Source organism: Meriones unguiculatus, chromosome 18, assembly GCF_030254825.1.
Source record: "Meriones unguiculatus strain TT.TT164.6M chromosome 18, Bangor_MerUng_6.1, whole genome shotgun sequence".
Lineage (NCBI taxonomy): Eukaryota > Metazoa > Chordata > Mammalia > Rodentia > Muridae > Meriones > Meriones unguiculatus.
In genome coordinates, this window is record NC_083365.1 from 49,971,082 (window position 1) to 49,985,475 (window position 14,394).

At 40.9% G+C, this 14,394-nt stretch overlaps 1 protein-coding gene across 2 annotated transcripts in view; it reads right to left on the reverse strand.

Moving 5' to 3' along the window:
- Nucleotides 1–605: 605 nt before the first annotated feature.
- Nucleotides 606–14,394, reverse strand: part of Nup160 (nucleoporin 160) — a 56,225-nt gene continuing 42,436 nt past the window's right edge. For both annotated transcript variants that reach the window (XM_021640861.2, XM_060372179.1), the window contains 5 exons: nucleotides 13,332–13,433; nucleotides 9,075–9,216; nucleotides 5,747–5,872; nucleotides 4,860–4,964; nucleotides 606–2,818 (listed from right to left, as the gene is read on the reverse strand). In XM_021640861.2, the coding sequence (XP_021496536.1) occupies nucleotides 2,729–2,818; nucleotides 4,860–4,964; nucleotides 5,747–5,872; nucleotides 9,075–9,216; nucleotides 13,332–13,433 (565 nt within the window). In that variant the 3' untranslated portion in view covers nucleotides 606–2,728. The remainder of the gene's footprint in view (nucleotides 2,819–4,859; nucleotides 4,965–5,746; nucleotides 5,873–9,074; nucleotides 9,217–13,331; nucleotides 13,434–14,394) is intronic.

A 14,394-nucleotide genomic window follows, 5' to 3' on the forward strand; every position in this document is an offset into this window, starting at 1 on the left:
AGGCAAGGCAATCAGAAACTCAAGACCATCTTTGGCTATAGGGAGTTCAAGACCAGCCTGGGAAGCACAAAACCCTATGTTGGGGGAAATGGAAAAAAAAGGATTGTTAAGGTACATTTGTTGTAATTTTTTGAAATTTTAGAAGACAGCATAGCCAGGACTTCCAGAAAAGAGACAAGGCCTAGTACTGACCTGGTGACAACTGACCCAAGGGTTTTTGTTTGTGTGTTTGTTTGAGACAAGGTCTCTCTACATAACCCTGGCTGTCTTGGAACTCACTATGTAGACCAGGCTGGCCTCAGACTCACAGAGCTCCTCCTGCCTCTGCCTCCCTATTGCTATGATTAAAGGTGTTTACCACTTCACCTGGCAGACCCCAAGAGTTCTTAAGCAGTTAGGATTAGTGAGAAGGGCTGGCAGAGGGAAGGAAGTACTGAAAGAGCTTTGTAGCTGGGCGTGGTGGTGAACAGCTGATGATAGGCAGAGGCAGGCAGATCTCTGAGAGTAGATTTCCTGGTCTACAAAGTGAGTCTCCAGGACAGCCAAGGCTACACAGAGAAACAAACTCTGTCTTAAAAAATAAAACAACACACACACACACACACTTTGTAAAGCAAATTTTGCAATATTACAATACTGACAGTAATATATTCAGCAAAAATTATCAATATGAAAACTCAGTGACACTATCTTTTTCCTTCTCCTTTTGTGGTATTGGGGATCAAGCAGGGCTTGGCACCCAGCCCTACCAAACCCAGTATTAACATAAAGGACATACATCTGCTACAGCCACTGCAATTACATTTGCTGGGGACTGAGTGCCTGGGTCTGCTAAGTAAGTGTTCTATCACTGAGCTATACACCTAGCCCAACAAACCCTTTAACAAAAATCCCCCAAATCACTATTTTTCTTTTCTTCCTCTACAGGGTTTATGTAGCCCTGGAACTCTCTCTGTAGACCAGGCTGGCCTCCCAAGTGCTGGAATTAAAGGTGTGCACCACCACTGCATGGCAAACAAAACAAAACAAAAACCAAAAGAACAAAAATCCACTACTTTTTTATTATTTTTAATTATGTGTTTATGTGTGTACTTGATTGCAGGTGACAGTAGAGTTCACATGAGGGTGTCAGATCCCCTGGTGCTGGTGTTAGATGTTTCTGAGCTGCCTGACATAGAATTCAAACTTGGGTCCTTTAGAAGAATTAACTACTGAGCCATTTCTCTAGACACTCAGGGAACTCTTAAACAATACTTTGTGACAGAAAAATCACAAGAGTAGAAAAAAAAACAAGAAACGGTCATACTTCTATGGACTAATAAAATATCACAGGGCACAATAAAAACACGGACACAAAATGAAAGTGAAGTTCGAGTACAATCCCCTTCTGCTCTGGCTGGAATCAAAGTGAGGCAGGTAGAAGTCAATGGAAGGAAAAGCCAGACTGGCTTTGACCTGGGCATCATCAGGAACCCAAACCTCTTGTACAGGAATAGACGGTCAGTGCTAAGTGGACTCGCGGCAGTGGAAGGCACTGCTGAGATCCAGAACCACCCCGAGGGACCCTGCTGCAGCACCAGGATCCTCCTACTTGTTGCTCTTCAGATATGGCTGCAACAGGGCTGGTCATTTTTCAGACTATGATGATGATTGTGGTTTAATATGTGTACAGAGATAGGCCAGTACCTTTCTTGTTATAGCGGAAAACCATACGTTTAGAAACTTGGGAGATGAAGCCAATCTCTAATACTTCATATTAAAGCTCTGTAGATAAGAACTATGAAACACAAATAAGCTATTGACAGCACAAATTCTAAAGACTTATGAAAAACCCCAAAGTCAAAGGGCATTCATTCAAACAAACAGAATAAAGACTGTTTTTCCTTGAAAGAGAAATCTTAATATACAAATAAAATCAAAGAGTATTTTTATTATTTTTCACCTTTCCCAAAGTTTGTATGCATGAATGTTTCTGATTCTGACCAGTAAAATTCTATTTTGGTCTAATATATTATCAGACTAACTGTATGATCAAGTCCAGCTTGATTGTTATAAATCACATAAATTAATACATTTTGAAAAAAAAATCTGTTGCTTTTATAGATGATGGATAAATTTTTTCTGATGTTTACTCAAATTTAGCCTTTGAGCCAGACTCAAATATATTTTCCTTAAAAAGCTAGTCATAATTTATCCTTAATCTAGGCAAATTACTTAATACTTTATTGAAGGTCATATGAAAAACCACAATAAATAATGACGAGTATGCAAAACCACTATCCTTTGTTTGCAATACAGAAAATAACATTAGTTTTGGACCAAAATAATCCCACTGAAATACAGAAAATGACAGGGGAAAATCAAAAGCTGTGCTGTGACTATTTGGTGGTGGGCTATAACAAAGCAGCAAGCACTAGCTGCTATGGAAAGTGACGAAGAGTTTGCAGATAAAGGATGTCTTCGGTAGTTTAAAAAATATAAACTCTGAAAAAGCTCGAGAATCATATACAAAAGCAGCTGTTAGAGACAAAGTTCGAAAACCAGAAACCATGTTAGCACCACCAGCAAGCACAGGCCATCCTGACTTTTGTTCTCTTCCGCTGTGCCGAATTCAAGGGCCATACACATCGTTCACAGTTCCACGACTGGCCTTGAGCACAGGGTTTCTGTAGAGCAGTCCCAAGCCCTAAGAGGCACCAAGGTTATAAAGGCTGAGCAGGTTTGCAGATCACAAGTCTCGTCGGTACAATAAATCCCGTGTTGCCTTGTCAACTTTTTGCTGGTAGTCTTCTAATTTGTCAAGAATTTTCTGGGATAGCTGTAAGGGAAAAAAGTCATTCTATAGCACAGTGAAGACTGAACCACTCTGACTACCTGTCAGGGATGTTAGCTGCTCTGCTTCACTTATTTAACACTCAGCGCACAAGTCTGCTCTGTGCTCTACAGACAGAACTGGTCCTTCTTTGTTATATGTAATCATCATTCCTGTTTTTGTAATAAATTCTCTAAATATCAAGCCACACTTTTGTGTGCTTGTGGACTCAAACTCTTAGACACACCAGGCTGTACTGCTGAGCAGCATCAACTCAGCTACACCACTGTGTATGTTTGTATATGGTTTCCATGTGTGTGCACACACATGCATTCATTTATTTAGGACGCAAGGTCTCATTGTGTGTCTTCCTGTTCTAGTCTTCCAAGGGCTAGCAACCAGTTTTTGTTTTGTTTTGAGACAAGATCTCAGTGCATAGCCCTGGCTGGCCTGGAGCTCACTATGTAGACTAAGCTAGCCTTAGTCTAATCCCCTTGGGATTAAAATTGTGCACCACAATGCCTCATGACAATGTGACCTCAAACTCATGATCCTGTTTCTTCTTTACTATATGCTACCACTGTATTCTACTGCTAAAGGTCACACCAACAATTTTCCCCTTTTTCAAGACAGGGTTTCTCTGTGTATTTCTGGCTGTCCTGAAGTCACTATGTAGACCATGCTGTCCTTGAACTCAAGCTCTGTCTGCCCCTGCCTCCCGAGTGCTGGGATTAAAGGTGTGCACCACCATCGCCCAGCTCCAGAATACAGTATATTAAATGAATTACTACCTCTTTTTCCAGAATGAGACATATTTGATTTAACTAGTTCATTAGCTCCTTAGTGAAATACAGGACTAATATTTATTGTATTTATCTTAAGTTGATAGATCCAATGGATAATAACTAACTTTCAGGGTTACCTTGTCTTCTTCCTGCTTAAAAGCAGTTTATGTTTGGGTGTGGTGACACTTACCTAGAGCGAGAACTTGGGAAGCTTAGGCTAGAAAATGACAAGTTTGAGAGCAGCTACAGTATATACATCTATCACAAGTAGCATGGAAAACAAAAGAGGAGTTTGACAAAACAAAAAAAAATAGGGAGCTCATATCCTGAATCATCTTTCACTCATTTTACTAAGATGTCACCTCCTGTGATGCCCAGGCTGACCCTGAACTCCTAAGATCAAGGGATTTATTTCTTGTTTTTTTTTCTTTAGAGCAATGTTTACTTTTATTATAGTTTACATTTTTAAGTAAGCTTATAGGAAAATATAGGGAAGGAAGGAGGTTTTGTTTTTCGTTTTTTTTTTTTTCTTCTTCTTTTTGGTTTGGTTTTTTGAGACAGGGTTTCTTTGTGTAGCCTTGGCTGTCCTGGACTTACTTTGTAGACCAGGCTGGCCTCAGATCTATAGTGATCCCGTTACTTCTGCCTCCCTGAGTGCTACGATTAAAGGGTGTGCCACTGTGCATGGCTGGAAGGAAGGAGACCTTTGTTGTATTTCCATAGCTGTTTTCAAGGGGATTGATTTCTTGCCTCAGCCCGAGTAGCTAGTACTACAGGTTTGTGCTACTGTAGTAAGCAGCTTACAACCCCATTTTGTGAGCCCTAGTTCACAGGGCTAGGAGACACTTTAGAAAACAAAAAGTCATCTTTATAATGATTGAGCAAGCAAATACTATTTTATCTGGTTTATTTACTTTTAAGGTAAGTAGTAGCTAGTATGGGTTCCCAAACAAACTGTTGTGTACAGAGGTCACTCAGGACACCGATAATGTATCCCACTGTGTTTCAACACTATTCATCCTGTGGCATCTGCCCTAATAAACACCTTTTAAAGATGGTAGGTCCTATCTCTGTGTAATCGAATATACCCAATTCCTTCTTAAGACTCTTGGACATGGTTGCTTAGATCTTTTATATATAGAGCGATGGAGGTGTAGCACATTATGGCCAATAAAGGACTCGTCCCCGCATCCTCCCTGAGAAGCAGTAATCACAGCCTAGGGTGTGCCTGACAGTAGAAGACGACTCGAGGGTTTACTTACTACAATGTTGTGACTGTTGGCACTGTTTTCTCCTAGAGCCTGGAGAAGCTGATCAATAGAGGAGTATGGAAGCCATACCATTGGAGCTGTTGCAGACAGTGGGAACTGAAAGAAAATGTCCATTATTAAAATGATGCAATTTCTCCCAGGTAGTTGCTTTTGAAGGACTCTATACATGAAACACTTTAAACCCCACTCCCTGCCACCACTAAGAAACTGTGGTGCTCATGAGATGGTAAAGGTACTTGCCACCAAGCCTAAGTAACTGAACTCCTGGCCACAGGATAGAAAGAAAGAAATGTATCCAAGTTGTTCTCTCAACTACGTGTGCACTGTGGTACACATATACGTACAATAAGTAAATATATATATATATTTTAAAAAGTAATTATGTGTACATACACACACACACACACCTGTATTCTTCCCTTTTCTTTCAATTGGGTTAAATATGTTAACACTTTACATCATCACTCATCTGGTCTACATAGCTAGAGTTTTAGGACAATCAGAGCTACCTAACAGAGAGAACCTATCTGACAAAAAGTCAAAAAGGAAGAGTGCAAGTGATTCTTCCGGAGGATCGCAATTTGATTCCCAGCATCTGTATCAGACAGTTCACAACTGCCTGTGACTGCAGCACCAGAGGACCCCGATACCTTTAGCCTCCTGAGGCACTCACAGGCATGTCAAGCACATACATAATTAAAAATAAATCTTAAAAGGTAACTAGAGACCCATAGTGTACCAATATCTCACTATTGACTAAACATATACTTAATAAATATACTTAGTAAAGACTAATTGCATATTAATATATGCAATTTTTAGATACTTCCTTAGTGTGGAAATACACAATCAAAGTATGAACATTCATATGTATCTACCTCAATCCCAAAGTACTGGTGTCCTTTCCCTAATACGGCGTCTACATATTCAGAGACCAAATCCACAGCTTCTTCTAAAAGGTCATAGTTTAGGTACAGACGCAGCAGCTCAGCAGCATCAACTTTCTGTAAAAAGCAGCACTTGTAAGCATCAATTTGAAATAGAAGTTAACAGTGCTTCCTTCTAGAATGTTTTAGAAATTATCCAAGAAACCAAATGCATACACATCTATTGCACTAACAAACATGCTGATTGTTTCTGCAGTATCAGGTTTCCCTAGTAACCATCTCAATACAGTTGTTAATGGCTGGGCATGGAATCACACACTTTTAATCCCAGTACCTGGGAGACAGAGGCAGGCAGATCTCTGTGAGTTCAAGGCCAGCCTGGTCTACAGAGTGAGTTCCAGGACAAGCAGGGTTGTTACACAGAGAAACCCTGCCGTGTGTGTGTGTGTGTGTGTGTGTGTGTGTGTGTGTGTAGGGTTGTTAATGTGTGAGAGCATGTGTGAGCGCTTGTTTATTCATCTGTTCCTCAGGGTAAGATCTGTCAATTCCCCAAGAGCCCAGTTACCTCCAGGCACATTGCAAAACTGCAAAGTTCTGTCTGTTAAATGGCTTCTCTCGTCTGTTTTGTGATCTAAGACATGTCCCTATTTCTTTTTTTTTTTTTTTTTTTTAAAGATTTGTTTGTTATTTATACAGTATTCTGCCTGCATGTGTGTCTGCAAGGCAGCAGAGGGCACCAGATCTCACTATAGATGGTTATTAGCCACCATGTGGTTGCTGGGAATTGAACTCAGGACCTTTGGAAGAATAGCCAGTGCTCTTAACCTCTGAGCCATCTCTCCAGCCCCGACATGTCCCTATTTCAATTTTACCTTAGTATTGTCAACATGTCTTCCCAGAAATGCTGAGCACTAAAGTGATAGGATATATACATTAATTCTCAGAAATAATGAAAGTACTACCAGCTTTAAATTTGTTTGTAGCTCAAGGTGATAAAAAGATGCACAATCTCATTTTGGAACAGTAAGTATGCTTTACTGTATTACATGAAGATGCTGTGCAACCCCTCCCCCCAACCCCAAGAGGACCTCTTTGTGTGGCCCTGGCTGTCCTGAAATTCACTCTGTAGACCAGGCTGGCCTCAACTCAAGAGATCTGCCTATCTCTGCCTCCTGAGTGCTGGGATTTAAAGGCATGTGCCACTACCAACTGGATTCTCTGATCTCTACCACAGTGAGGGTGCTGTATTCAGTGGATGTTCTATTACAGTGAGAATGCTGCCCTCAATGGATACTCTATTACAGTGACAATGCTGTATTCTATTACAGTGAGTAAGATGCCCTCAGTGGATACTCTATTACAGTGAGGATCCTGCCCTCAAAGGATACTCCATTACAGCAAGGAAGGATGTATATTCAATGGATACTTTATTACAGTGAGGATGCTTTTTCTGCTTTGATGTAATCTCAATTTTACTTTTCCCATTCTAGCTATTTTTCTCCACTTTCTCCTCTATTTTTGAGACAGGGCTTTATGTAGTTCAGGCTTCCCTTGAACTTCTGACCCTACTAGTTTATGCAGTACTAGGGATGGAGCTGAGAGCATGTGTGAGAGCATGTGTGGCTGCATGTTTCCTGCATGCTAGGCTGGCACTCTGCTGGGAAGAACTGCTTTTTTTTTTGAGACAGGGTCTTGCTATATAACCCAGGATGGCCTTGAACTCATAGTAGTTCTTCCATAGTAGTTCTGTAATTACAAATTCCTAACACCACAATGGCTTTGTGTGTGTGTGTGTGTGTTGAGACAGGGTGTCTCTGTGTAGCCCTGGCTGTTGGATCTTGATCTGTAAACAGAGATCCACACGCCTCTGACTCCCTAGTATTGGCATTAAAGGTATGTGCCACCATGCCTGGCTTAGGCCTTTTTATTTTTTTATGAGATAAAGAGAGGGAGAGAGAGAGACCAATTTTACTACTAGTAATAACTTTTAGATTCTCTTTCCTTATCCCACTGAAAGTGCTTCAGATATTATCTTCAAACTCAAGTATACATCTAAACCAAATCACAAGTGCTTGCCTCAGCAGCATATATACAAAACCTGGGATGATGAAGAGAAGACTGGCTTGGCTCCTATACAAGAACAGCACATAAATCCATGCAGCATTCTATATTGAAACAATAACAAAAGCTTGGCTTGGTGTTGCACCCTTTCAATCCCCATACTTGGAGGGGAGGTTAGCAGATCTTTGAGTTCAAACCCAGACTGGCCTACAAAGCTTTTTAACCTAGTTACAGTGAGTTCTAGGCCACACATGGATACAGTGGGACCCCTGTGTCAAAAATATAAATAAATAAATACATGAATGAATGAATGAAGAAAGAATAAAAGCTTGTCAAAATAGTTAAGGTTCTTTGCCCCAGGTAATCTGACTTTGTAGTCTGACACGAGAGATCCAGGAATCTACATTAAAGAAGCTACCATTCAAACCATTTTGCTACAGATGATTTTGTTTAGTCCAGATGTGGAATTGTATGTTGAAGGTTTGGTCCCCAATGTGGTACTACTGGGAGAGGAAGGAACCTTCGAGAAGTGGGACCTAGTGGGGGATGTTTAGCTCAAGGATGGTATCTGTCTTCTCTGAAGAGATTAAGACAGTTTTCAGGAGAGTGAGCTATTATGACAATGGAGGCTGAATTGCCCTCTAGCTTCCTGATGATATGACCACATTACGCTTCCATGCATTCCCACCAAAATGTAATCTGCTATGATACAATGCAGAACAGAGGGTTCTGACTGGAGGCCAAAACAATGGGCCATGTATTCTTTGACGTTTATCTTATACAACTGTGAGCAAAATAAACCCCTTTCTCTAACATTCTACCCATGGCTGGGTTTTCAAGCTGTGATAGTAGACACTGTGATATAAATAATGCTCACTATTCTAACTATAAGCTCACTGTTCAGTGAACACAGGAAGTAGATATTAATCTCACTACTAGCCCATGAAACTTTAATCTAAAGTTCTAGCACTCAATTGTTGGAATGCTTCTTAAAGTCCCAGTATGTTAAACTGTTTTAGTCCTGTCAGTGATGACTGAGAACCAAAGCATATAAGTCAGTCAACTCTCCCTTGCCAAGCTGCCCCCAACTTTGACAGTGTCTCATTTAGCCCAGGCTGGCTCTGAACTCACTATGTAGCAATGGCTGGCTCTGAAAATCCTCCTGATCTTCTTGCCACCACCTCCAAAACTGCCACCACAACTGGCTTGTAAATCAGTGTATTTTCTCAAATTATTACCCCAATTCAATACTACATACCTTGTAACTGTTTATAAGCCAATTAGGTAGAGGGACTCCGTGAGACAACAACTTGTTAATCACACAGTGATGATACAAATTATTCTGGACTCTGTATCTTTCCAAGTAAGTTGACAATAGCCTCCATGCTTCATCTGTAGCACTTGAAAAAAGCAAAAAGGACAAAGGAGTTCATATTCCTATTTTTATTAGTTAATAAATTAGACACAGGGCCTTACTCTGTGTTTGTCTGTTTGCTAGAATCTTAATCTTTTTGTTTGTCTGTTTTTATTGAGACAGGGTTTCTCTGAGTAAGTGCCCTGATTGTCCTCAAACTCACAGGGATCTGCCTGCCTCTTTGTCTCCCAAGTGCTGGGATTTAAGGGGTGTGACATGATGCCTGGCAACCAGGCTGATCTTAAGAACTTCCTATCTGCCTCCTCAGTGCTGTGATTGTAGGTGGAAGCAGACATATTGAAGTAAAGTTTACATTTTTTCATTCTTTCATTCATTCATTCATTCGATGTGTGTGTGTGTGTGTGTGTGTGTGTGTGTGTGTGTAATCATATGCCATAACATCGATGTGCAAGTTTTGGGAACTGACTCTCTTTTCTACCATGTGGGTACCAGGGAATCAAATTAGCAGCTCTTAACTGCTGAGTCATCTCTCTAGTTAACAACTGAATTGGTAATTACAGCTAAATGGTAAGTAGAAATTATATGAACTAATAAAAATCTTTAAAGAAATCAAATGAGTTAAGATTTATTTTTCTCCTCCTAGACACATAAAATTTAACTCCTTTGTTTTAGGAGTTTAAAGAAAAAAGGAATTGACTCACATCACTGGTCTCCGTCCTAAAACTGACTAAGCAATAGATCCATGTAGAAAAACAATTAAAACCTTTCCTTGTATATGCATATTTTGTCTGCATGTATGTATACATGCATATGTGTATTCCTGGTACCCATGGAGGCCAGAAGAGGGTGTTGGATCCTCCTGGAACTGTGGTTATGAGCCACCACAGATGTTGCAAACCAAATCTAGTCTTCTGCAAGGCCAAGAACTTTTGACTGCTGAGCTACCTGATCTCTGCTGGCAAGCCTGGGACCTACATGGTCGAAGAGAGAACTGACTTCTGAAAGTTGTCCTCTGACCTGCACATATTCCCTGAGCCAGACATGTCACTCTCAAAATAAATGCAATAATAAAATGAAATAAAAACAAGTCCAAAACTTGTAATAGACAGTGTGAGATGGCTCACTGGGTAAAGGATGCTTGCTGAGTGAGTTTAGAGACCTGAGTCAGGCTGTGGAACCCAGATAAAGGCAGAAAGAAAAAACTGACTCCATAAGCTTCTTCTTGAACCCCACACATAACATTTGTGTCTATTTCCCACAAATAATAAAAACAAAGAGTAAGAAAGCTGTGATCTGAAAATGGGCCTTCTAAGTTCATGTGTGAGAAACATTTTTGGAACAAGATTTATTTTCATTTATGTGTATACATGTAAGTTATGTGTCAGTCAGATCCCCATAGTTACAGGTGGTTCTAAGCAGGCCAGCATGGGCGCTGGGAACTACTTTAACCATCTCTCCAGCCTCTGTGAACATAATCCCCAATGTAATAGTTTTGAGAAGTGTGGTTTAGTAAGAGGCTCCTGTCTCATGAACAGATCAGTGTCCTCACTGAAGACACAGGTTAGTCATGAGGGATGAACTTGGTGTAAAGGAGAGACTGCTCCTTTCCCATCTACCACCTTCTCTGCTCTAGAACGACAGCAAAAAGGCCCTTGTAGATGGTGGAATCTTAATGCTGGACTCCTAGCTTCTAGAACATGAGGCAAATAAAGTTCTAACTGTTCATAAATTATGTAAGCTCACATATGCTATAGCATCAGTAGAGGAGAGATTTAAACAAAAACTTTCAGATTCTAAAATACTATCATTTTAAATGCTAAGCTGCCTAATATATTACAAATGCATTTCAGAAAAGGTAATTTACTAAAGAAACTGAGTATATGCATACTACCTTGAGACCTTGGTCACAGTAAACACATATATGTCAGAATAAAGTAGACAGTGGAGGTTAGTACACAGCAGACTGCTGAAGAGTAACCTGTAAAGAGGACACTATGATGCTAGCCATTAGTCTCAGCTTAATGGAAGGAGTGGAGAAAGCAAAAACTTGCACCAAACAATAAAGACTTTTGTCTTTAAGAGTATCTTGAAAAAAATGTTTTTTAGATCTATTAAAAAAATTTTTTTATGTGTTTTGCCTTCATGTGTATCTGTGTACCACATGCATGCATGTAGTACCTAGAAGATGGGGTTGGATCCCTTGGAACTAGAGTTACAGACAATTGTGAGCAACCATGTGGGTGCCTGAAATTGAACCCAGGTCCTCAGGAAGTGCTCTAAAGCACTGAGTCATCTCTTTGGCCCCCTGGTTGTGGCTTTCTTTCTTTGTTTGTTTGTTTTTCCTTTGAGAAATGGTCTTGCTATGTTGCCCAGGCTGGCCTTAATTTTATGGATGTGATATTCTTGCCTCAGGCTTGATAGTAGCTGTGACTCTAGGTTATTTAACACCACACCAAGCTAAGAGCATACTCTGAGGAAGAGGATGTGGAGAAGGAGATAGCGCATAGACAATACATCACGGTTACCCTAATTATAAACTTCCAGTTTCTATTTAAATTTTCTGAGACATGGTCTCCCAATTACATAGCTCTGGCTGTCTTGGAGCTTCGCTATATAGGCCAGGCTGGCTTTGAATTCACAGAGCTCCACCTGCTTCTGCCTCATAAATGCTGGGATTAAAAACATGCTCTACTACAGCCAGCATTTATTTACTAATTCTTAAATTATGTGTCTACATGTGTGTCTGTGCACATGTGAATGCGGGTGCCCAGAGGGTCAAGGAGAGGGTTTGGATTCTCCTGGCCCTTCAGTTAAGATAGCTGTGAGCTGGCTGATGTGGGTGCTGGGAACAAAACTTGAGTCCTCTGCAATATGCAGTATTTTTTCCTTTTTTCAAGATGGGGTTGATACATAGCTCTGGCTGTCCTGGAACTCACTACATAGACCAGGCTGACCTCAAACTCACAAGGGCTTGGCCTGCCTCTGCCTCCCTAGTGCTGGAATTAAAGGTGTATGCCACTACATGTGGTTGCAACATTCACTCTGAACCACTGAGCCGATCTCTCCAACCCCAATTTGCAGCTTCTATAACTTAGCAGAGGGGCTGGAGAGATAGCTCAGAGGTTAAGAGCACTGGCTGTTCTTCCAAAGGTCCTAACTTCAATTCCCAGCACCCACATGGTGGCTCACAACCATCTAAAACGAGATCTGTTGGTCTCTTCTGGTGTAAAGGCATACACACAGGCAAAACGTTGTATACACAAAGCAACAACTTAGCAGAGGGCTAGATACCCCAGTGGTTAAGAATGGTTGCTGCTTCTCCAGAGGGCTCAATTTGGTTCGCAGCATCAACATCAGGTGGGCTTACAACTTCTGTAACTTAAGTACACACAGACCCTCACACACAAATAAAATTTTTAAAAATCTCAAAAAAAACCAAAGCTGGGTGTGATGGCACATGCCTTTAATCCCAGCACCCAGGGAGGTAGAGGCAGGTGGGTTGCTGTGAGTTTGAGACCAGCCTGGCCTACAAAGTGAGTCCAGGACAGCCAAGGCTACACAGCGAAGCACTGTCTTTAAAAAACAAAACAAAACAACAAACAAGAAACCTCCCCCCCCAAAAAAAATCAAATAAAAACTCCCACAAATCTTAGGTAAGATAGGTTTAATATTGCATGCCTCTAACAGTCCTATCATTCCTGAGGGCTAGGCAGGAAAACTGAGACCTTGAGAACTATGAGGGCTGCATAGTGAAATCATAGTTCAAAAGAACAAGAAATCTGAAATTACCAGCCCCCACTCCCCCCCCCAAAAAAAAAACAAAAAACAAAAACAGGAGTAAGAAATATACGAGTGAAATGGTCAGCATTTAAGGGACTGGAGAGCACTATTTAAGGACCTGGAAAGATGGTCCAGTAGTTAAGAGTACTTGCTGTTTTTGCAAGTACTTGCAAGAGGATCTGGGTTCAGTTCCCAGCACTTTCATGGTGGGTCACAGCCACCTTCCTGCTCACCAATGGTTCACATACATACATTCTGGCAAAACATCCACACAAATAAATCCTTTAAAAAAGCTATCAATTCAGAGACTAAGTGTTACAGCTTTGCAAAAGGTAAATCCACCCAGGGCTAGGGCTGTACCTGGACTCCTTAGTGGTGATGACGGAAGACAGCTGATTAGCTGCTAGCCAGGCCCAGGCTTCTGCTTGTGCTGCTTCTCCTCCTAACTGCAACTTGATACACCTGCAGTAGAACCGGTCACACACCAGTAACTAATTGCTCGAGTGGGCCACTTTATTTTGCTACTACAACTAGGCAGATAAGACAGTTTTAAGTCAGGTGGTGGCGGCGCATACCTTTGATCCCAACACTTAGGAGGCAGAGGCAGGCAGATCCCTGAGTTCGAGGCCAACCTGGTCTACAGAGTGAGTTCCAGGATAGCCAAGACTACACAGAGAAACTATCTCAACAACAAACGACATGATATGGCCTACCACTGAATTATTAGTGTACTGCTCCCTTGTAAAAGCCATACAGCTGGATAACCTTTATGCTTAGCAGCTGTCAAGAGACAGTTTGCATACCTTTAATCCCAGCACTTAGAGGAGGCAGAAGAAGGTGGATTTCTTTGTCTCAAAAAAACAATTGCTCTTCTTGGAGCAATTGCCCCAGTGCTCTTAAACTCACTGGCCTATCGGCCTAGCCTAATAGGCCCTGGTGAGAAATCATGTCTCAAATGGGATCTGAACCCAGATCATCTTCCAGTTCCAGAATTTCTATTTGCCGATTAGCTAGAAACCAAATAAGTCTCACACTTTGTTAAGTGGACAATTTCTAAGGAATAATATCCCAGGTTGTTTTCTGACACACACATGATTGCACGAGGAAGAGAAAAAAAAGAAACAATTTTCAAAAAGACTACAAGGGCCAAAGGACTGAAAAGAGCAGATGCCTCATCTAGGATGAACACCATCATCACTGAATTCAGCATGTCTTCTCAAGAAAGCTCAAACAGAAATCCAAAAAAAATTTTTTTTTTTTTAAATACATGGTCTTACATAGCTGAGACTGGACTTGAACTGATGCTCCTGCCTTTACCTCTTAAGTGCTGGTACTGGAGATGTGCTCCACCACTCCTGATAAGGATTCTTTTTAAAAATAAAATTGATACATTATAGTTTTATCAAACAATTTTTAAAAATTG